The sequence below is a fragment of the Zalophus californianus genome, chromosome 3, assembly GCF_009762305.2.
Source record: "Zalophus californianus isolate mZalCal1 chromosome 3, mZalCal1.pri.v2, whole genome shotgun sequence".
Taxonomy (NCBI): Eukaryota; Metazoa; Chordata; class Mammalia; order Carnivora; family Otariidae; genus Zalophus; species Zalophus californianus.
This window is the reverse complement of record NC_045597.1, coordinates 12,797,774-12,821,853: the sequence shown is the minus strand read 5'-3', so window position 1 is coordinate 12,821,853 and position 24,080 is coordinate 12,797,774. Positions and strand designations below refer to the sequence as shown.

Here is a 24,080-nt window from a genome sequence, read left to right as displayed (position 1 = left end):
CTGCACAAACTCAGCTCACAGGGAGCTGGGGCCGCGCAGAAGAGTCCTGCAGAGAGGCACTTGGGATAGGCTCTGGGAGCATGTGGTGCTCAAGAAGGATCAGCTGCATGTATTAGAAGAAACTTGCAGTAGATTTCCTTGGAAGGGGTGCAGAAGTCTAGCTAGGAAGTCTAGGAGGGGTGGAGAGACTGGAGGTCGAGATGTCACGGAGCAGACAGGGCTCATGGGACAAAGGTGAAGGGAAGGGGGAGGCCCCAAGAGCTTTGATCCTGGCTACCTGAGAGGATGCTCGTGAATTTAAGAAATTGTAAGGAAAAAGGAAGGGGCGAGTGTAATGGAAGGAAGATGAGTTTGCTTTGGGGCACATCAATTTTGAATTGGGGTCAATATTGAAATCCTGCCAGCAGTTGGAAACACAGGTCTCGGGCTTAGGAAAGAAATCAGGTGCAGGTGTGGATCTGGAAATTATCCACAGGAAGAATCCCATCCTGTAAGGAAGAATGGTGAGACAGAGGAGAGCCAGGAATAGAATTGTACCGAACACACCTTTTTGGCAGTGTTCCATAAACATGTAGCTTATGGCTGAGCAAGAGCCACCAAAGGAAAATGAAGAAGCCACCAGAGATTCGGGAAAAAATGGGCAAGCGGGGGTGGAGGGTCCCGGAGGAGAGCACGTCTGGAGAGCGGCTGGGCACGCAGAGCGGGTTGAGGTAAGGGGTAGGAGCAGGCTTGGACCCTAGGGAGTCGAGAGACGAGGAGGGAGTCCATCTAGAGCAGAAAGGAAGCTCCTCTGTCAGGGGTGGGACACTCCTGCAGACTGTGGTCAGGAATTTCACACGTGCAGCGGCGTTGTCAGGCAAGGACACTCCAGTGGCAGAAATGGAGTGGGGGTGACCGCGTGAGGGTCAGAGAATGATTTAGAGCAGCATCCCCCGCAGAGTGGAACACCTTCATAGTAGCTTCACAGTGAACAGTCATAAAACAAAAAGGAATAAAACCTCATCCTACCAGCTCTTTGAAGCTGGGCATCATTAAAAGAAAACCCTAGGAATGCCTCAAAAAATTAAATACAGAATTAACCACATGACCCAACAGGTCCACTCCCAGGTAGGTATTTGAAAGAATCAAGAGAAAGGACCCACACACATCCTTCTACACCCACGTTCACAGCATCTTTACTCACAGTGGCCAAAAGCTTTGGAAGCGGCCCAGTGCCCACTGACAACGTGCATGGATATACAGAATGTGGTCCATCGTATGATGGAATATCATCCCTAAAAAGGAAGGACGTTCTGACACCAGCTCCAGCACTGGTGAACCATAAAGACCGGCTCAGTGAACCAAGAGCCAGGACGGATACTCTGATTCTACTTAGGGCATACCTGGAGGAATCGGATTTAGAGAGACCGAAGATAAGACGGGTCCCGAGGTCCGGGGTTAGGGCAACAGAGAGCCAGCGGTTAGCCGTAGAGCCCATGGAGTGAGACGAAACGTGGGATGGACGGCGCTTGCGCGGGGCGGGTGGGGCGGGGGAATGCCCTTCGTGCCACCGGGCTGATGGTACACTTGGAAAATGGTGAAGGCGGGAAACTGAGAAAAAGAAAAAAGAAAATCCGAAGTCGTCCAGGGCAGGATAGGATTAGAGGCGTTGAAACGGCAGACGTCCCTTTGCACACGAGGGCTGGGGAGTGCGCCCGTGTCGTCACTCGGGGCTGCCCTGGCGCGTCCCTGAATTAGCCCGCTTGAACCTCGGGCAGCGAGGGGCAGGTGAGGCGGACGAGGCGGGCGTGGGTGCCGCTTGGATCGCCTTCCATCGGGCCCCCCACCCCAACTCCCACCCCGAGCATGCACAGCTGGCTGCGGTGGGTTAAACGGAACCGGGGAGGTCCCTTTAAAGCTGAAATCGGACTTGAGCCGAACGCTGAGCGCCCCCAGACTGATTGAGAATGCAGCAGAGGCTGGGGTGCAGTCCGCCTTCCCAGCTGCCTTTCCACCACCTTCCTCATTCCTGGAGGTTCTTCCATCTCCCATTATTGTTTCCCTGTATTGCCCCCGCTGCTCTGTGAAGTCAGGGGGCTTGATCCTCAACCCCTGGGAAGCAAGAACAGACTTCTTAGCTTTCATAAGTGTCCCAGAAGGGGTGAGGTGGGTGATCGTGCCAGCCAGCCGGACACCATGCTTTTGTCCCGAGGTGGAGAGCTGCCGTGTTAAAGCCCACCGCTTCCCCGGCTTCCCACTCCTTCCCCCGGTGTGAATTTGGGACTGTGTTGGGAAATGCCAGAAAGGAGACCAGAGGTTGGGACAGCCCGTGTTCCTGAGCTCACGGCACACCTGAGTTCCCTGTAAGCAGGCGGGCAGGGGACACCGTCCTTTATAGGCTCCTGGGGGCTCCCTGCCTTCCTCCACTCCTCAGAAAGGGAGCTCTCCCTGGAGCCAGAGAACTTCCTCCCAGTATCCTCTCCTCTGGTGGCGGATGCAGGTGTTTGAACTGGGCCTGAGCACACGCCACGTTCCGTCCATATGTGCACACCTACACAACCCGCCCCCCACATCTACCTCCTCTCCCCTGTCAGAGTCGGCCCCTCCATCCCTCATCCCTGCACCACTAAGAACAACTGGTCAGACCCTCAGCACCGTACTGTTGAGAGGCTGCCAGGGGCTACTGGTCGCTGCCCACAGAAAGCACAGGCCGGCTTCGCCCGTGCAATTTATAGGATGCCAAGCTTTGGTGTCCCCCCCCCCCCCACCCCAGAGTAGACCTCTGTAGGCTGTGCCCCACATGGTCATAAGGAAAGGATCCAATTTCTAGATTGTTTCCCAACATCAAAATACTTGTAAAGGTTGACTGCAGATGAGCCTGTAATTACTTCATGGAATAATAATTACAGTCCCACAAACTTTGTTCACGATGGCCTAATCCTTTCCAGACGTGGTCCCGTGTAGAGGTCTCTGTCTTACCATGGGACGTTTACTAGGGACAATGAAAACCATTTTCCTTCTTTAAGAGTAAAATTAGCTTCAGTGCCTTTTCTTGTGGAACATTTCTTGTGTGATGTATCTCTGTGCCTCGCGGGCTTTCAGTGCTCCCAGGGTTCCAGCAGGGATGAATCTGGTTGTGAGCAGGAAGTCTGGGTTACAACCCTGTGTGTCAGGAATCTTGAGACAGGCTTTATTCCAGCAAAATCAGTTAGCTGCATTGATTTCTCTACCTGTGAAACAGCCCAGTTCCGAAGCCTAGATCCTCACCGTTCTCCATCTCAAGTTTCCAGGACAGTTACTAGCCTTCTTATTATCTGACCACTCTCCACCTGGCATCTCAGTTCCTTACGCACGTGCCTTGGCACGCGGACAGTCATTCCTGTGCCACGTAGTCTAGACTGGAACTCGGGAATGATGACGGCCTGGTCGAGTGAATGCTTGCCTGTTTACTGCTTCACAGCTTGGTAAGGCTCATTTTTATTGTGGGTTTTTTTTTTTAAGATTTTATTTATTTGAGCGAGAGAGAGAGAGTGAGAGAATGAGTGGGAGGAGGGGCAGAGGGAGAAGCAGACTCCCTGCAGAGCCGGGAGCCTGACGTGGGACTCGATTCCAGGGCCCTGGGATCATGACCCGAGCCACCCAGACACCCTTTATTGCAGTTTCAAATCCTTTTGTGCCTCCTCTTCCTCAAATACTTGAAACGGTTTAAAATGGAAGACAATGTAGGAAAGGGATAAATTGTCCAATATGGCAGGTACTAGCCACTTCCAGCAATCTCAGTTTAAAATCTACATTAAATTAAAAATTCATTTTCTCAGTAACACTGGCCATATTTCAAGGATTTATTACCCGCATATGGCTACTGTATCGCATAGAAGATATAAAACACATCTTAGGGGCACCTGGGTGGCTCATTTGGTTGAACATCCGACTCTTGGTTTTGGTTCAGGTAATGATCTCAGGATGGTAAGCCCTATGCTTAGCACAGTCTGCTTGAGAGATTCTCTCTCTCCCCGCCCCCCCCCTCCTCCTGCTTGTGCTCTCTCTCTCTCTCAAGTAAAATCTTTAAAACATATTTTAGGGGTACCTGGGTGGCTCAGTCAGTTAAGCATCTTATTCTTGATTTTGGCTCAGGTCATGATCTCAGATTCATGGGCTCAAACCCCATGTTGGGCTCCATGCTCAGCGTTGTCTGTTTGAGATTCTCTCCCTTTCCCTCTGCCCCTCCTGCTGCTCTCACACACGGACATATGCGCTCTCTCTCTCCCTAAACCTTTTTTAAAAAATTTCATCGCAGAAAAAGATCTGTTGGACAATACTGGGCTGAAAAATGAGTAAGAAATAAGTACTTGTGGGTGCCTGGGTGGCTCAGTTGGTTAAGCGACTGCCTTCGGCTCAGGTCATGATCCTGGAGTCCCGGGATCGAGTCCCACATCGGGCTCCCTGCTCAGCAGGGAGTCTGCTTCTCCCTCTGACCTTCTTCCCTCTCATGCTCTCTCTCTACCATTCTCTCTCTCAATTAAAAAAAAAATCTTAAAAAATAAGTACTTGTTACTACAACAAACACAGGGTCTGGGACACAAAAATTGCTCAAAATACCTGCAAAATGAATGCATGAAAATGTCTTTGTTTTGTCCAGGGTAAGGATCGATCTTTCATAAAGCAGAGGGGGGCCTGGCAAGTGAGGAAGGACAGTACTTTTATAAATGCTTATTCACATGCAAAGTTCGTGGCATTACTATTAATAATGAAGTACCATTAATGAGCACGTATAAGTGCAAACTGATAAAAATTTAAATGACCACCCAGCTTTTCCCATTTGATCTTCAAAACACAGGCTGGCAAACTATGACCCATGGCCAGATCTGTTCTGGCACCTGTTCTTGTTAATAAAGTTTTATTGGAACACAGCCATGCCCATTCTTTTACCCATTGTCTATGGCCGCTTCTCCCAGTTAAATACTAGTGACACAGACTGGGCCACAAAGCATAAGGTATTTACTGTCTGGCCCTTTTCCAAAAACATCTTGTTGTCCTTGCTGAAAAACACCCAGGTGTAGGTGTTATTCCCATTGTATGATTGGGAAAGTGAGGCTCAGAGAGGTGAGAGCCCTCGCACACAGCCCGTAAGTGACAGAGGCACAGCGTGAACTTGGGTCTGATCCAACCCTCAGCTTGTGCCTTTGCAGCTGTGTTGTTGAAGCACAAGGCTTTACACCTGGAAAGGGGCTGGGAGTGCATCTGTCATCTGTCATGGATTCCTCGTTCTTCGGAGGGGAAAGGAGTGTGTGGTGTGCGCTGGGCCGCACAGCAGGAACCCGGCAGAGCCCCATCCAGCACCTGTGTCCCCCACTCTTGCATCCTTTCTTCTGCTCCTGGCTTCGGGAGGTCAGCTCTGCTCCCTGAGAGGCCCTTCTGCTCTATACCCCTTTCCCCCTCGTGATGTGTGCCCTCTCAAAAGTGGCAGAAAGTATGTGGCATCTGGTCGACACTGGCCCCGTGGTGGCTTTGTCTGCAGAAGTATCACCTTTAGGTCTCGAATCTGTCTACCAAGAGACTTGCTGATGATGAAGTGGCCACCACAGGGGCGCCTGGGTGGCTCAGTCGTTAAGCGTCTGCCTTCGGCTCAGGTCATGGTCCCAGGGTCCTGGGATCGAGCCCCGAGTCAGGCTCCCTGCTCAGCGGGGAAGCCTGCTTCTCCCTCTCCTGCTCCCCCTGCTTGTGTTCCATTTCCCGCTGTCTGTCCAATAAATAAAAATTAAAAATAAGTCTTTAAAAAAATAATGGCCACTATGGGGATGGTGCTGTCAGAGGTGACCCTGTAGAAGTTAGCCTTGCCACGTGTCCTCGGAGCCTCTGTGGCCGCTTCCAAGCCCTTACCCACCTTGTTTCAGCCGCACGACGGGAAGAGGCAGGTTGGGGTGAGGGGACTGAGCCTCAGTCTGCAGGACGACTAGCTTGGCCAGATTGCAGAATTAATGCTGCCCTTGAATCCAGGCAGCGTGGCTTTTGAGTCCTGCCCTCCCCATCTTGCTTAACTATCTCCTGACCTTCCCGTTTGACTTGCTGACGCGGCTTTCTGCACTCTCTCTCTGGAATTTCTCCAGGGCCTTCGATTCAGACCACACGTGTTGACCTTTTGCTGAGGCAACAAGAGGAGGAAGAGAAGTAGACCTCCCTCCACACACTAACTTTGCTCAAAGCACGCGGCTGTTGGGCATTCTTTTCTTCAGTGGGTTTAAACTATTAACTACTGGCTTTCCTCTTTGGGTCTTAGGGGAGCTTTTGTATTGGCTTGCTCACTTTTTAACACGTATGTGATGTGCTAGGAACTTCTGAGGACCCATATTTTGTGTCTGTTTTCTTGGCTCCCCATGGTGTCTGGGACTTCCTGAGCAGTGGTATTTTTTTGCCTTCGGCTGAATCAGGCACGAGGTGGGTGCACAACTGTGGCACCCGAGAGCAGAGGGCATTGTCTGGTGGTAGCTGCTTGGCACTGGTTTAGGTCAACGGAGATGTTAAGACCATTACAGTCTGAGACGAGGCTCTTTCTATGTGTTACTGTTAAGGTGCACTTTTATTTTATCCCTTTGATTAAAAAAAAAATAGAAGCTGCTTGCTGATTTTGTTGGTGAGAGTTGAAGAAATGAGGCCCAGAGAGGGTGAGTTCCTTGGCAGATGTCACACAACACAAGTGGTTTTTGAAACCAGCTGGTCGGACTGTCACTATGCCTTTAGCACCAAAAGCCCGAGGCCTAACATGTAGAGGAAAAGAACTCCAAAGAAGCAGGTTGACTGCTGTTCACTTGTAACACGAGAACAGCTTCTGGCCAAGGAAACCCCAGCCCTACCCGTGATCTGAAACAGCCACTGCCTGCTACCTGCTCAGGCCATTCCTGGCCACACGCACGCAGGCACACAGATGCGTGGATGGGGCAAGGATGTGACGCACCTTTTCCTTCCCAGTGACACACACATCTGGGGCTTTGGTGGCAGAGGCCATCTGACCCCAGGGCCTTGAACTGTGTGCATGTGAATCCCTCTGTCAGCAGACTTGGCCAGGATCAGCTTTCATGGATTCAACAAATACTTACTGCATCCCTACCACAGATCGGTCACTCTTCTCGGTGCCTGGTGAACAAAACGTGGCGCAATCCCCATTCTTCATTCTGGTTTCATCCTTCGTTCTGCTCTGTGTTTGAGAAGGCAGCCAGACCAGCAAGCAGCCTGATAAGATCTGAAAGGGGGAAAGGGGCATCTGGGGGGAGCTCAGGAGCTCCTGCTCTATTTTCTACTCAGGCCAAGCCAAGAGATCAATAGACAGCTGACCCTTTTCTCAGAACAGAAATCACTGTCCGTATCCTAGAGCTGTTAAACATCACGAGAGCTTTAAGACTGGCAATGTTTGTACAGTAAAGCATCTTGCATTTCTGCCACATCTTTCCAAACATTTTCCTTTAAATTGTCTCATTGGACCATCAGAACAATCCTGTGGAATAGGCCTGTCTTCCCCTCCCTATGGAACACCAGGCTCTGCAAGTTGGCCGGTCGGAATAAAGCTAGGGGGGACCACACCCCACTTCTTGCTTTCCCTGGAGTCCGTGAGCCTGGGGGCAGGAGAGGTAGCTGTAAGCGTCCTCCGTGTTCTCTCTAGAGGGATGCCCTCAGGTGGAACCTCTGGCCATGATGGAAACAGGCCGTGCCCGCATTGCTCAGTAACAGCCACTAGCCACGTGTGGCGATGGAGCATTTAAAATAGGGCTAGTGTGGCTGATTTCATGGTAAGTAGAGGTAAGACTTAAACAGCCACATGTGGATACCGTCCTGGACAGCACAGTTAGTTCTCGAGGCCTTAAAGGGGAAGGGGCTCGGGAGTAGATGATGGAAGAATGCCATCTTCTGTTCCCAACATGACTGAATGTCCCAGCACGTTAGGTAGGTCCTTTGCATCCACTTTCCTGGAATTCAGAATCTCTGAGGTTAGCTGTCAAAAAGCAAGACTCAGGGTGCTTCTCTGAGCCCTGTGCGCCCTGCTTTGCCTACATTGGGCTACTTCTTGTGTGTAAGAGCTTTTATTCGAAGATTTTTCATTGGTTTAAAGAATAAGACGATGAAAAAAGGGTTGAAAAGCATTGCTCTCAAAGCAAACAGCAGTGAAACTCACTGGGGACAAGGCAGTGTGGTCTACCTAGAAAACTGCTTGGAAGCATAAACAGTGGAAGAAAAATGAGAAAAATTAGTATAAACAATGGAAAAATGGTGTATGGGGTTTACCGGTACACTGTGCAGGGCGATCGCTTGTACGCCTATTTATGTAAATTTTATTTAAAGTTTAAATTTTTACGTTTGTCTCGAAGCCAAGAAAGACGCGACAGGGACACTGTGATTTCATTATATTCTGCCCCAGCTGGCTTTCCACCGTCCACCTGGGCTTCCAGGGACAGTGGTGATTGTCTCCTCTTAGCACACAAGTGAAATGACACGTTCTTGATTATATGTGGGAGCTAGTTTTCCTTGGATTATCTGCCTTGTTCCTGGCTGTAGAGCCCGCTGTGCTTTGAGAGCAAGCTGCTTTCCTAGGAAAATGAAAATAATTTTTCCAATTGCCTGAACCGCAGATGGGTTTCTGCTGGAAGACACTTGAGAGAGAGCCCTCCCCAGGTCACTGATGAGTCTAAGATGCCTTTTCTGTCCTCTTGCATTTTCACATGTGGCTCATTAACAGGACTGAATCCAGGGAACCACGTCAGGTCTCCTCTGGGTGCTGTCAAGCTTGTCTGTGAGTGGGGTTGTAACTTTTGCTCCTCTTGTTAAGTGGGACCTGGCGTTAAACCTCAGAAGGGAAGTCAGGGCTTTGAGTATCCCAGTATTAGAACTGATGGGCATGACACCTGCCAGAGCACAGGGTGTCTGCCTTCTGATGGCGCTGGCCCAGAGGCTGGATCCCTTACCTGTAGCCACTAAAGGGAAACCCAAGCCCATTGAGGACACCTCTTGCACAAACGTCTTTCCCACAACCGGGGATGTGAATTCAAATTCAAATTCATTGGATTTTCCTCTCCAGGGATCTCAAGGGATATTAAAATCCATCGAAGAATATTGAAGTCTACATAGATTACATGTGGCTAATATATTTATAGATGTTATATGTATTATATATAAAGAAGTATTAGATATAGAATGTAAATGTAATCTATTACTCTGGCTAAATTGTTTGATTTTGAACCCAGCCACGCTCCCTCACCCACACATTAATGGAAGATGTATCTTTATTCATTTACTTATTTATACGCTATCCTTCTACTTATAGACAAATACATGTGATTACAGATTTTTTTCATTTTAAAATCATAGAACCCACAGGGACTAGTAAGAGCCAAGGATGTGATGTTCGATTTGTAAATGTGGCCTAAAAATGGAGGCTCACAAGGTTCAGTCCATCTCCCGGGGTGAGGGAGCGTCCAGACCCGGAGCCCGGTGGCGGGGCCACACTCCAGCTCTGAGCTGCGTGAGCTTTGTGCTTCAGTCTGAGATGATGTTTCATTTGTTGTGAGAAGGGGAGGGCTGGGTGCTTCATGAACACGCTTGGATTAATACTAGGCTACTTGAAAAGCCCAGTGGGGTCGGTCACTACCTGCATTTGTGGTAAAGCCTCTCCTGTGACACTTGACCGAGGCCCGGCCTGATGTCCTGCTCCCCAAAAACACTGCCAGTGGGGGACTGTATCACCGAAGAGGTTGTGGATGTGCTGTACATGGCTTTAGGGCTCTGCGTAGATTTTAGGTTGACCCTGGGATTGAGGGTGTGGCGGGGGGAGCAGAGTGGTGTTTTCTCCCATTGGCCTTGCCCACCTGCTCCTGCCACCAGCGTTGTGTATTTCCTGGGGGGCCAGAGTCAAAGCCCTCAGGTGTGGGGCTCCCTCTGCCCCTCAGAGTCAGCCTCACTGCTGCCCCCCCCCCCCCCCCGGGGAACTGGTCCTTTACTTCCTCTTCTTGTTCTGCCTGCTGCCCAGTTAGTGACCCGCTCCCACAGTGGTGAATGAAGTGTCTGGAAGACTTGGAGATCGTGTGTGTGTGTGGGGGGGGGGGTCTTGGAGATTCATGGTGTGTGTGTGTGTGCGCGCACGTTTCAGCCGTATGCTGAGCTAACATGTTTGGCGCACGTTTCAGCCGTATGCTGAGCTAACATGTTGTTGCTCCAGGGAGTATGTGAATCGTGGTGCATGGGTCAGAATTGAGCATCCTGGAGGCATCCAAGTATATGAATTTCCAAAGTGAAATTGTCAAAAGAATTTTCAGCTTTGTTGCGGAGCGGTAATTACGCAGACAACAAATACATGGCCCTGTCTTCTAAACAAGGCCCCTTTTCTTGTGAGGTTAACATCCGGAGGATGTTCTGGAAGAGTTATAATTACTTTTTTCATGTTCTTAATAATGACATGACCTTTTAGTTCTTCATAATAAAGCAGATGCTTTGAACTTGCAGATTGGGGTGCAGGAAGTAAAAACAGCCAGTGTTTCTATAGGCGGTGGCAGGAATTTGGGGTTCTGTCCTGTTCCCGTGGGCAGACTTCACGTTCTGGAACAACCTCGGGGCTGGGACCGGCCACGTGCTGTAGAGGGGAGGGTACGGAGGGTGGGCAGAGCTGCGTGAATGGTTGCGTTGACTTCCGGGGCCCCAGCCTGCTTTCCCCACACCACCTAGAGCTGGCCCCATTTGAATTTATCCACATCACCGTCTCCCCCTTCCCACCCCCCACCCCCCCCTCCCCCGCAGAGGCACAGGGCAGTGATGAAAGGAACCTAGAGCTATTTCTAAAACAAAAGTAAAGATGCCAAAGACAGAGAAACAGGGCTCTGCTAGCAAGCCCATGCAGGAAAATGTCCCCTTGACTTTGGGGCTTTAACATGAGTACATTTTCTTTTAAGAAACGGTTGGCAGAAGAAGAAAGGAAGTGAAGTCAGTGATGTTTTACTTCCCTGTGGGGCTCTGCCCCTCCCCCAGGGTCTGCTTTCCAGCACTTGATTTTCCCCTGGGCTAGGGTGTTATCTATGAGGAGGAGGAAATTGCTTGTTATGAATATTAATGAAGCCACAGGACCGCCCCCCCTTTTCCCCTTGCCCACCTAATCCAGAGGACTCTCGCTAAAGTATCTAAATTATGTCCTTCGAACTAAGTAAAGACCTTCCTTAGCTGCATTGTCAAATGGCATGCTTATTTGAAAGTTTTGGGGTCACTTATATAAGTTCCAAGTAATATCTGCATACCCACAAATCAGGGTTCAATTGTGTCTTGCCTCCTTTTATTAATGTGTGGCATTTAGTCAAAATCAGACATTGTGGCTCAGTAGCTGGGTCTTCCTTTTTGTTCAGGTGTTGGGGGGCAGTGGAGTAAGGGAAGGAGAGCTTTCCAGCTCCTACAAGGGCTTCATGTGATGGCAAAGGCACAGTGGGCAGGTGGTTCTAGAAAGCAGAAAGCCTCCATTTCAGGCTGGAGCACCTTTCTGCTCCAAGTGTACGAGGAGAAGAGCAGCCAGTAAACTTGGAGCTAAAAGTGGGCACACCTTAGGATCAACAGAAGGGCCAAATGATCAACTTCTCTAATAGAGACTGGATTAATAACCATTTGCTAAAAATCCAAAGATGCTTCAACCTTGCAGTTGATGGAGCAGAATATTAGGCAGTGATTAGCTGTGGACTGAGGACTGTCTCCAAAGCAGAGCCTGGGGCTGAGTCCGTTGCTTGAACGTTGCCCAGGGACCCCATTTTGGGGGCAGTCTCATCCAGTGGGTGGGGATATGAGAGACCGACAAGGGAGGCTACCTGAGTTCCTACCTTGTCGTTTGAGCATAGGGCAGAACGATCGTATCACCAAGGGGATTAATAGAGGAAGAGGGTTGGGTTTGGGCAGGAAGATAATTCCGGAACCTTTTGAGCTTGACATACTTGCAGGGTCGTTCATGCAGAACCCTCTGGACGGTATGAGAAAGATAGTCCCCAGGTCAGTAGCTGTAAGCAACTTCTGGGTCCTGATCGGCATCCTGAATCAAGGAATTACACAGGAAGTAGCCGCAAGTGAAGAGAGAATAGAAGCGCCCGTGCGTTCCCGAAGAACACACACACCTCTTAGGAGTGGCCTGAACAGGAGGAGGTAGCAGTGAGGACTGACCTCAAGGGGAATCTGGGAACCTGAAGGAAAAGGGCTCCAGAAGTTTGGGGCACTGCCGCCCGGAGAGGTTACACAGGGCAGAGTGGTTTAGTAGTGATGAGGTTGATGGAATTCCTTCACCGAAGCGCTTCAGGGTGGGGTGGGGAGAGACCCCCTATTTCATTGGAAGAGAAGTGAGTAGTAATTAAGGCCATCTGCCCACCACATTTGTTTTGGTAGCTAAGAGGAAGCAGAAGGATTGAGGAAGCTGTGTTGGGGCGGAGGAGAGAGGAATGGGTTAAAGAAAGCATCCGGCAGCCGCTGATGACCCAGGCTGGGAGCATAATGGATGCCCTCCCTCCCTTCATTCCAGAGAAGCTTTAACTACCCAGTGGGTCTGGGTGTCTCCCCTGTGATGTCATCTATACAGTATATGGTTAGTTAGGACCAAGGGAATGAGTCAAGTCGTTCACTGTCTATTGCAGGAAGCCAGGGGCTGGGCAAGGAGCCAGCCCTTCTGTTTCTCTCTGCCCTGACTTTCCCAGCCCCTGGCTTCGCTTCCTTAAGTGTGTGCATTCCTCCTGCCCTCCTCTGCCCATCCTGACAACCTTGATGAATCGGCAGTGGGGTCAACAGTTCCAGAAGGCTCTGAGGCTCGGCACTGCTGAGAAGGGAAGTCACTCTCCCAATGTTGGAGGCATAGAACGGTGGCATCCGTGGGGTTGAATCACAGGCCATCCTGACTTGGGTTCAGGGTTTCATTCCACTCTGAGCACCTCTCACTTCTGACTCAAGGCCCCATGTCTGGATTTTTACCTTTTTTCTTTTTCATCCATCCCCTTCACTTAAGCTGGCTTCTAGCTTTCCTGAACAGTTGGTTTAAAGACATTAGCCAGATTCATTGTGATAAATGGTGTTTTAATTGTCTCTGGAATATTCTTTTCTCATCAGTGCATAAATTCACAGATACCACTGGTGCGTGCTTGGAGGGGTGTAGGCTGGACCCCCTTGGCTCAAGTTCAGGCTCACGATCTCATGATAGCTGACATTAGGCAAGCCACGTGTTACTTTGTGCCTTCGTTTCTAAAGCTGTTTAATGGTAGTGCCGAGGGCACCTGCCTCATAAGGCCGCCACGAGGGGTAAATGAGTTTGTGCTTGTAATGTGCTCAGCATGGCAGACCGTGCTCCATAACTACCTGCCATTATCAATACTCCTTTCCTCTCTGCTGCTTAAGCCCCTGGTTTATCAACATTGGCTACAGCCTGGAGCCATGAGAAATAGAAATATATACCCCAAATTCTGCTGAAAGTGCCCACATCGTTGTCATCTACCACCCGGCGGGGCGGGGAGGGGGGGGAGTCTGGATCCTCCCCGTACCTGGGGCACCTGTCCTGCCTGTTTCTGCCCCCATTCCCACCTCCACGTGCGCGGGTCCCCGGTACCCCTCAGTCCTGTTTTTCTCTTCCTGAGGGCTTTCCACACAACTCTCTGTCTGATTTAGGCTAAGGGCTCTTGGGGGGGCAGAAACCTGGTCTGTTAGTGATCTCCATGCTGTTGTAATGACACCAGAATCACCCAAGTGTGGATGGGGGAAAAATATAAAATGAGACCAAATTAAAATGATGACAAAACAGTTCTTCCCCGTCTCTTTCAAAGTACAAGTGGACTTCTTTGTCTACAGAATGACTGGGGTAATTTCCAGGTCTCCTTCTGGTGCTAATATTCAGTGACACCCGGAGAAGGGAGAGGTACAAATAACGGGGGATTGGAAAGGAAGACGTGAGGGTTGCTGTTGAGTGCTCTGGGGCTGGGACCGTTTCTGGGAACATTTCCACTGCTGATGTTTTCGTTCTCACCCCCGTTGCCTCTGTTCTCAGGGAAGGCCGCTCAAATGCCCACGTCAGAGGAGATTACCAAAGAATCGGAGATGTCCTGCTGAAGAACATTCAGGGCATGAAGGTGAGCCGCTTTGGGATTTGGGGGGAACACGTTCCCTAGGGACAATAATCTCGGGGCTGTCAGAGGCCTGGGCTGTAACCGCTGTCCACAGGCAGCCAGGACCTGATAGGACGATCTGCGGAGGCTATTATTAATAGTTGAGTTTGGGGGGAGTTAAAAGTTAAATGCCTATTCTTAACTACGTGGAGGAGTCCGTGCTCTGAACCCCGACGTTATTCGAGGACCCGCTGTACGATCCTGCCGAGGGAGGGCTCCCACCTGCACTTACTGCCTTCAGGGAGGCCTGGCCTCCACTGTGGCCTCCGGGGACGGCAGTTGGAGACCTGCCAGCCCGTTCCCTGCCCCCCTTGGGGACAGTCCCCAGAGCTGTCTTTTTTACCGCTCGCCCACGGAGAGCTGACGTGCGTGGGCCTCCAGCCTCCTCTCCGTTCACCTCGCACCTGAGACCTCCTGGAACCTCCTCTCCGTTCACCTCGCACCTGAGACCTCCTGGAACATACTCGGTTTGCGCTCATAGCCAGTCTCTTTGCTCAGTCTGCTGAGTTGGCGTTTCTGTGTTGAGTCGGCTTCATCGGCTGCTGGCAGCATGAGCTGGTGTGCGGATGCCATGAGCATTTATAGCATGCAGCTCTGTGCAAGCAAAATAAAAATAGGTGGAGAGGCTCAGACAGCCACGGCGGCCTTTTTTAGAATTTGTTTGGGTTGTTTTTTCTTGTAATGATTATAGTTGGTTTTAAAGAATTTTTATGAAGTATGAAGGGAGGGCGGCAGAAGGTTCTAGAGATGCAGAAGACCAGGTTAGCGCTTTTGTCCAAAATGCTTAGAGTGACCTGCAGCTTGCAGTGTCCTTCCTGCCCCCCACCCCCCAACACACAAACCCGTGTATTTACCTGCATTTGCAGGGACTCAGCGGGGGTGCTGACCCTCCCTCCACTCGTGACCATGACCGAGGCAGCTGGGCCAGGGTCTGCAATTCCCGCCTGAAAGTCACATACCCAGATTGTGATCTCCGGCCCATGCTGTGACCTTCCACCTGGAAACATCTGCCCAGGTGCACAAAGGCACTTCGAAATCACACAAATAAGAGAGATCCGCCTTTCATCCAGGCTGGGACCTCCATGCGAGCCATCTGTCTCCTCAAGTGCCCAACTCCTGCTTCCTCTCCTTCTTAAACTCCTACCACATTACTCCCTCTGGCTCTCGGTTTGCTGTCTGCTGGATGACTCGACCTCCTTCCCGGTGCCTCCCCTCCTCCCAGCGAGCCGAGCTCCCAGTCACCATTTATATTTCAGCTAGACCGCCTAGGCTCAAAGCCCTCCTGCATCTCTCTGATTGGGAGAATACAGTCCAAACCCAAAACGTGACGAAGAAAGCCTTCATAGTCTAGCCTTGGATGATCTTTCCAGGCCCTTCCCGCTGTCCTTCACATTCCACTCTGCTCCAGTTGACCATGAACTCGCCTCTCCAGACTCTCAGGTTCTTGCAAGACTCCTGCCTCAGCTGGGTGCATGCATGGGTTCATTTGCTCTTTTTTGTTGTTTTTAAAAGTAACCTCTACTTCTGACACGGGGCTCCAACTCACAACCCTGAGAAAGCAAGAGTTGCATGCTCTAGCAACTGAGCCAGCCAGGTGTCCCTCATTTGCTCATTAATGCATGCAGGGAACAGGCATTTACTGAGCACCTATTGTGTGCCTTAGGCCCCGAGGATATAGGAACATGACAGATGTGCTCTCTTAAAATCAAATAAGAGACTGCACATGTGATAACACTGCATAGAGCTGCACATGCGCACACGCATGCACATGCACGCACAAGGGATGTGTAACTGGTAGAATCCAGACAAATTCCAGATTGGACCAGTGTCAATCTCTTGGTGTTGACGTTATGCTATAGTCACACAAGATGGTAACGTTGGGGGAGGCTGGGTGAAGGACCTCCCTGTACATTTCTTTGCAAGTTCCTGTGCATTTTTTTTTTTAAGTAGTCAACAACCCCAGCAGGGGACACCATGTGATAAGGGCTAAGATGGACAAATACAGCCTAAGTACATGAAGAAAGAGGAGTCCCTAACTGGTGGAGGCGGCTGGGTGTCAAGGGAGTTGCTGAGGCCAGCAGGAGTCCAAACTGGAGTGTCATGTGTGGAGGCTCTGAGTGCAGCAGCCTGGCACATTCAAGTTCAGGTTGGCCCTGGGATGAGTGGCAAGAAGCAAGATAGGAGGGGTAAAGAGATTATATCCTAAGGGCCCTGTGTGCCCTGCCGAGGACTCTGGAGGTTGTCCTAAGATGGGGGGAGCTTGTCATGTTCCAACCAAGAGGCCACAAGCTGAGCTCTGTCGCTGATTCATGTCAGTGGCTTAGGTGTGGAGGGGTGAGGCGTGGAGGCCAAGGCCCCGATGGAGACACGGCCACTGTGGTGGGGGGGTGCAAGGCCAGAACCAGGGCAGTGACTGTGCGGAGAAGACAGGAAAAGGTTTGATGTTTTCAGGAGGTAGACTGGGAAGGACTTGGTAAAGGATCCAAGACATGGGGGGATCTGGAGTGTTCTCTTGGTCTTCCTGTCCTGAGTAACTGGCTGGTGGTGGCAGCCATGCTGAGGTTAGAGAATCTCAGAGTGGCCCCAGTTGAGGCAGGGAACGTGGGGTTCCCACCCGGACTTGCTGCATCTCAGGCTCTTTAGGAAGCCTTTGCAGGGCATGGAAATGTAGATGTGGGGGCGAGTGGTGCATGGATAGCAAGCCCGCCCCTAGGAAGTGAGTGTTGAGGACAACTGCTGTTCCCGGATGTCCTTGTGCCCATCTTATTACCTTTATCTGTCTGGAAACGTCCTTCCCTTGAGATTCTTCCCCATCTGCCGTGAAGAATGAATTCCTCCATTAATGCTTTCTTCTCCAACTCTTTACCCTCGCCACTCCACCGTGATAGCTATGATAGGAAAGGAATCTTCAACGGCATGTGTTAAAGATGGTCAAGCAGACTTTATTCAGGACCACTGTGACTGGGGTAGGGTCCCCTGCAGTGGGGTTTTCGGTGGGGGAGAGACTGGGCTCAACTCTGAAGATGGTTTGGGCAAGCGGGGATTTCTAGCCAAGGGGCAGGGTCAGAGGATGGGAACGTATGAAGAGGAAACATCAGGGTAAGTCAGGTTCTGGCTCAACCAACCTGACAAGCTTTCCTTGCTGAAGATGGGGTGATCTGATATCACCTGGGGATGATGAGAGATGAACCCAGTGTCAAGGGTGACCAGATATCCAGGGTGTAGGGGTTCTGGTTGGGCTGACGTAGCCGGGTTTTTGCTAAAACTGGCTTTCAATAAGGAGGTTCACAGGTCGAGGAGAAGGCTCAGGGGCCTGAAGAAAGGTTGGTCAAGTGAAGCATCTTTGTCGGACCCCAGTAGAGTAGGGTCCCTGTCTAATTCTCACCCAGCTCTCCAGGATCGAGCAGAGTAGGTGGCACATGGCAGATACTTATTGATAAGTGAAAGGGGCGAGTTAAATAGAAATGCACAGTGGTAACTGTGTGACATTTATTGAATGGGCCCTGGTCTGTTTGTCATCTGGTGACATTTAGAAGAAAACCACAGGCCCCCTGAAGGAGCTCCTGTTGATCTATTCCCCTCCATTTTGTCAGTCTCACCTCTTAAGATAACATATACATCTCCTACTCCAGAATCCCTAAGTATTTTCAGCTGCGTGATGCTTTACTAGAGCTTTTTCTTTCATCCCGAGAACCCAATTGAAATTATGAAATAAATAGCAAGATGGGGACAATAAGAGAACGAAATGAAGCGTCGCAAGCCAAGGCGACCTTCATTTCCGAGAGGCAGGAGCGGTGGGACGCATGCGCACTTGTCTGTCTCCCCCCCCCCCCCCCCCCAGCAACTGGCGGCTCACCTGTGGAAGCACAGCGAAGCTCTGGAGGCGCTGGAGACGGGCATCAGGGGCTCGCGGCGGCTGGAGAACTTGTGCCGAGACTTCGAGCTGCAGAAGGTGTGCTACCTGCCGCTCAACACCTTCCTCCTGCGCCCGCTGCACCGGCTCATGCACTACAAGCAGGTCCTGGAGCGGCTGTGCAAGCACCACCCGCCCCACCACGCCGACTTCCGGGACTGCCGGGGTGAGCCGGGGGGCGGGGGGTGAGCCAGGGGGCGGGGCAGCCCCCCCCCCCCCCGACGCTGTGCTCGGGCTTCCGTGATCCCGCCTTCTCTTACTTCTTGGTCTCTCCGTAAAGGAACTGCTCATGGCCCTTAGGACCTCCCTTCTTTGATCTTGGCTGGTTTGCCCCACTTAAGAGTCAGCCCCCTCCAGGAAGCATTCCGCTACCCACATGGTTGAAACTCCCCACTCCCTCCTTGGGTTGGCTGCGGAAAATGGCCTCTAATAATCAGTCCTTCTGCTAATTGCTGCTGGGCACTTGTAATGTGCTGGTCGCCTTAAGAAGCACTTCACCTGTATTGACTCCTGATATTCACGGCAGGGGTGAGCTCATTTTACATATAGGGGCTGCTGAGACCAGAGAGGTTAACAACTTGCCCAGAGTCACAGAGCTGGAAAGCAAATGGCTCGGAGCCCAAACCCAGACCCCATGTTCTTGACCATCTTGTCCTACTGTCATGATGATACTGCTCCGTGTCGCTCGCTCAGCACCACGCCCTCAGGTACTCTGCCAGGTATCTTAGTAATACTGGTGCCTTTACTCCTTCAACAACCAACGACAGTAAGAACTGTTACCCCATTTTACAGATGAGATACCTGGGCCGCTGGTACCTCTCTCCTAAAGCGTTACAAACACCTCCCGTCTATGTCCTCTTTTTCTAAATATACTTCTTACTCTCTTGCTTACAACCTGAGTGACACCGGATTCCCTCAGGCTACAGTCAAAACGTCATGCGCTGGCCCCTGGCCAGTCTCATGCAGCATATACGCATTGAGCACCTGCTGTGTACTAGGCATACGAGAGGGAATAACGCAGATGTGGCCCCGCTCACAGGACCAACTAGTGGGTACAGAAGGCAGGACATCTGGGCAGTGACTGACCTGTGACCCGACCCAGCCTTCGGGGCTCAGGGGGAGCTTTCTGAGGGAAAGGTTATTTTAAATTTAGATCTAATGTATAAAATTTAGGAGTTTTCCTGGATAGAGTTGGGGATAGCATGTACAGAGGGCCACAGGGGACAGAGACTATGGAACATTCCGGAAAGTGGAAGTTCTGTGTAGAACACAGAGGGATAGCAGCAGAAACAAGACTGGCAAAGTAAGCAGAGACCAGATCTCGTGGGCTCTCATAAACCCCACAGGACTGCAAGCAAGAGCAAAGAGAAGACAGGGTTTTAAGGAGGGACATGAGGATGTGGGGCTTATTGCAGAAAAATCAGTCCTTTGGTTTCTAGGATGTGTAGACAAATCTTAGAGATTAGTTTTTTATGTTTTTTCAATTTTTTAAAGATTTTTTTATTTGAGAGAGTGTGCGTGAGCAGGGGGAGAGAGAAGCAGATTCCCCACTGAGCATGGAGCCCGACGTGGGGCTCGATCCCACCACCCTGAGATCATGACCTGAGCCAAAACCCAAAGTCAGACACTTAATCAGCTGTGCCACCCAGGCGCCCCCGTTGACAAGTATTTCCTGACGAAAATACCTAAATGCTCAGCTACTGTGGATTGACATAAACTAAACTTGTACTAATTGGGCATCAGCTCCTTTTCCATATCAGATACGTACCTGCGTAGGGGAGATGTGCCCATGCTGCAAAACGAAGCAGCCTTTTGCAGTCATCTTGGTAAACGGTGTAATTGCTGCAGAAGGAAAAACCGGGGGGGGGGGGGGGTTGTGCTGGAATGTCAGGTGCCCCAAAGTGTCACACTATCAGGGAGACTCTCTCACAGAAGGACCCCTCCTTTGCCCCAGATTTTTCTGTGCGCCCCCCCCCCCCATGTTCTGTTCTTTCCAGGTAACAGGAGGTGGGTAGAAACCTCTGCCCTGGGGACAGAATTCCAGGCCCCCTCCCGCTTGCCCCTCCCGCTTGCCCCTCCGTGCCAGGTGCTTCCAGCCCAAGGACAGCCGTCTACCACATAGCCACAAAGGGGCCGTTGACATTTCCAAAATGCACTTAGGAAACTCAAGTAAAGCAAATAAACACATAATGCAAATTTTTTTATTTGTGAGAAATTTTTATGAGGAATAGCAGTGTTTTCCCCCAGGAGGATGGCTTCTAACTTAGTTCAGCTACTGGGGATGTTACCCAGAGGGCTGCTACCAGGGTGTGGGGGTGCGGGGGAGACCCTGGTCTGCCATTCATCCCGCTGTTCCTGTGTCTGTTCGCTTCGTTAGCTGCTTTGGCAGAGATTACTGAGATGGTGGCACAGCTTCACGGTACGATGATCAAGATGGAGAATTTCCAGAAGCTGCACGAACTCAAGAAAGACTTGATTGGCATCGACAATCTCGTGATTCCAGGAAGGGTAAGCAGCTGCTGGAGGCCAAGCCAGGAAGGCGATGTTCAAGTGACTTAAATTTGAACCTTTTGAACACGGACTCTGGTTTAAGACACCCTCCTCCCGAGTGAAGTGGCTTCCTTCCAGCTGCAAGGCAACTAGAAAGACACCTTGACCGTGACCGTGTCACTCAAACCCGTGTTAGGAGGAGATAAAGCAAGCCTTTGACCTCCTGTCTACTTTTTTCCCCTTACTGGTTGATTGGCTAATTTACTTTCCTCCTACCATATTCTGAGAGGATTTGAGATAGCATATTTTAGCTTTTAAAAGTTAGGTAAATGGAAATGGAAGCTAAAGGAGAACTTTTTTTTTTTTTTTAAACAGTGGGATAAAATGGTGATACAAAGGCACAGGAAAATTAGTGCCCAAAAGCACGTAAATTCCCGTGTAAGGATGAAAAGAATTTTTAAAAGATGCAGTTTTCTGTGCATAAATATAATTTTAATTTAGAATTAAAATAACGTTTTAGCCAGAACGTGATTCTCGGAGAGATAGGCTTTCACTTGAGCTGTTAACCTTCACCCGCCCTGCCCCTCACGAAATGTAGGTCGCTCACGGGGAAGCAGGGCCTCACTGCGTGCACACGCTCCTTCCAGGCCAGGGGCGTGTGCAAATACAGGGCAGCCTGCCTGCTTTCAGTTCTTTTCCTAGGAAGCCATCATTGCCCAGGGATCAAGAAAATATTAGGTGGTACATCCACTCTGTCTATAGGACCTTTATCCCTAGAGCTGCCCCATTCCAAAGTATACATCACCCAGGCTCCAAAGAAAATTTTGGTGCCTTGGGTCTGCTGCACATCTGCCTTAATCTTTTTTTTTTTTTTTTAAGAGTTATTTGAGAGAGAGCGAGCACACTCACCTGCATGTGTGAGCAGGGGAGAGGGGCAGAGGGGGAGAGAGACTCTCCAGCAGACTCCCCACGGAGCGCAGGGCCCGACGCAGGGCTCGATCTCACGGCCCTGAGATTACCACCTGAGCCGCCCACCCCCATAGCTGCCTAGTCTTCAGACAGGTGCTGTGTCCGGTATGCCAGGCGCTTTCCGTCTTGTCTGCCCGGCAGCTGCCCCAGAAACTTTGTCTGTAACGTAGGGAAGACGAGGGAACCTCTCCGTGTATTTGGGTCTCTCTGGCAGGGCGCCTAATTACAAGGCTGTCCGGAAAACTAGTTGTGAAAGATTGTCAGGAGAGGCTTATGTGCTGAATGCGGGGGGCGGGGGGGGGGCTTGCTTCAGCTCTGCAGGGGAGAACATTCTGCCGGGCCTCAGCACATAACAACCATGCTGACCCATCCACACGGGAGCCGTAGTAAAGGCCAGTGGAATCACTGTGATTTTTCTCTTAACTTTGGATGTTCTAAAATCTGTAGGTGGCAGACAGACCACCTGGAAAGAATTTTTTAGCCCTGCGTTGGACTCGCTGCTCCATGGGGAGTCTGCTTCTCCCTCTACCCACCCCACCCCCCACGCTGTGCTCTCGCTCTCTCTCAAATAAATAAAATCTTTAGGAAAAAAAAATTTTTTTTTTAATTTTGAGGAAAGGTCCCCGCTGGTGCTATAAAAAGAGGAGCAGATTAGAGCAGGAGGCCCCAGGTTCAGGTCCTGGCTCCACCAGAGCTGGGTGTTTCCACCAACCAGAATGTTCCTTTCTGTAACATGGGCATCCTGTGCTCTCCCTTGTAGGCCATAAGGATCAAATGAGATTTAGTGTATAAAAATAACACAACAAATGTGACTTTATTTTCTCCTTCCCCCACCTATAGTTATTTGAGGATTAAGTCTACACTTTAATGGTAGTGATTCATAGCACAGCATTGTGGAAGACATTTAGCTAAATATGGGTTCTGTCACTCACTGGTCTTGGGCAGGCTTCTAAATCATTTTGCTCTTAGTTTATCTGAAAAATGGGGATAATTTTGAACCTACAGGCTCCCACAAGGTGCTGATAGAAGCACCCAGCTGATGTCAGGCACATACCACGTGCTCATGATTATTTATAAAGGTGAAGTTGGAAGTGGGGTGCTGGTTACTAACTGCCTTAAATCGATATTCTTTTGTTCATCAACCAGCCTCAAGTCAACCCTGAATGAAATGGGAAGGAGGGAATCAGAGGCCCTCCAGGGAACAAGTTCTAAGATGGGGTAGTCCATATACCAAGGCTAATTGATTATCATTAATTAAATTATCAAATAACTCCATGGGCGGGAGGAAAGCTCTGATTTGTCTGCAAGTGGAATTTTAAAAATTGAGATTTAAAGGGGAGTAGATAATTTGAGAGACACCCCCTCGGCTACTGCAGCATAATTCCTAGCATGGCATAATCCTGCTCACCTTCCTGCTGGGGTCAGTCTGAGACAGTATCACATCCTGGAAGGCAGGATTTTTCCCCCAGGCATAAAGGCTGCAGCACGCTTTGGCCCGCGTCAGCCCCCCTGATGGTGTTTATCCTAAGAACTGTGTGCCTGAGGGAGAGGTTTTCCCAGGCTGGCCTTCCTGTCGGAGGAACACATTCAGAAAGGAAGTAGGGTCTGGAGGTGTGTGAGGTCCGTTTGGTTAAAACTCAGAGGTGTGGACTGGATTTCCCTCCAGAAGGAAGCAGCTTGCTCCTTATTAAGGATATTCGAGGCCATCCCCCCTCCCCATTCTGTGGTTTAAAAAGGAAAATTCTAGGCACGAGACATTTTCCATCCCCAGCCTCAGACATTGATATCTGAGTCTGCAGCCCTTCTGCTCCTGGCCGCCGAAGCCCCCTGGAACATAGACGGGGCTCCCTTGTCTTCTTGCAGTGAGTGTCACGGGGCACCTCGTCTCCCGCACAGAAAACAGTCACACTCCCTCAGATTTGTTAGAAAACACGTGTTCCAGCTGTGCAAGGTGGGAGCAGCAGGTTCAAGACCAGATCCCATCCTCGGCTGCCTGGCAGTGATGCCCCCCTCCAATATCATTTCCTCGGATCGCATTGTCGATGTCTGATAGCATCCATGCCGAGTTCCTGCGAGGATCTATTATATGTTCCTTTGTTGGTCCCCAGAACACATCCCTGAAACTGCCGGCAGACATGGTCTTTGATCCACATTTCGCAAAAAAAACAGAGTTGAGTCAGGCTGTGCAAAAATCTATAGAATCAAAATGAGTTGGCTGACTCCTTGGCTCAGTAGCTGTTGTGAGCACAGAAAAATCTGGTGGCAGGTGTCTAGAAGTCTATTGATACGTAGCAAACTATTCCGATGTGTAGTGGCTAAAGACAACTTTTCCGAGTAGGTCATGGTTTTGCGAGTCTGGAATTGGGCGGGGTTCAGCCAGGTGATTCTTCTGCTCCCTGTGCATTGACAGGGGTCCCAGATAGGCTGGTCTGGAGGGTCCGAGGCTGACATCTGGCAGGGACATCTGGAGGCTCAGCTGGGACTGTGCACCACAAAGCCCATGAGAGAAGCCTGGCTGACCCTGGGTTCAGGGTTTGTCTTAATGCTGTGTGCCACTCAGGGTTCCAAGAGCAAGTGGTTCCCAG

At 50.5% G+C, this 24,080-nt stretch overlaps 1 protein-coding gene across 11 annotated transcripts in view; it reads left to right on the top strand.

Moving 5' to 3' along the window:
- FARP1 (FERM, ARH/RhoGEF and pleckstrin domain protein 1) overlaps window positions 1-24,080 on the top strand; it is a 265,189-nt gene that overhangs the window by 230,134 nt on the left and 10,975 nt on the right. For all 11 annotated transcript variants that reach the window (XR_004819950.1, XR_004819947.1, XR_004819948.1 and 8 more), the window contains 3 exons: window positions 14,006-14,087; window positions 17,965-18,202; window positions 20,414-20,544. Coding sequence is in view for 5 of the 11 variants with exons in the window: in XM_035726576.1 (XP_035582469.1) it covers window positions 14,006-14,087; window positions 17,965-18,202; window positions 20,414-20,544 (451 nt within the window). In the remaining 6 variants the exon portion in view is untranslated. The remainder of the gene's footprint in view (window positions 1-14,005; window positions 14,088-17,964; window positions 18,203-20,413; window positions 20,545-24,080) is intronic.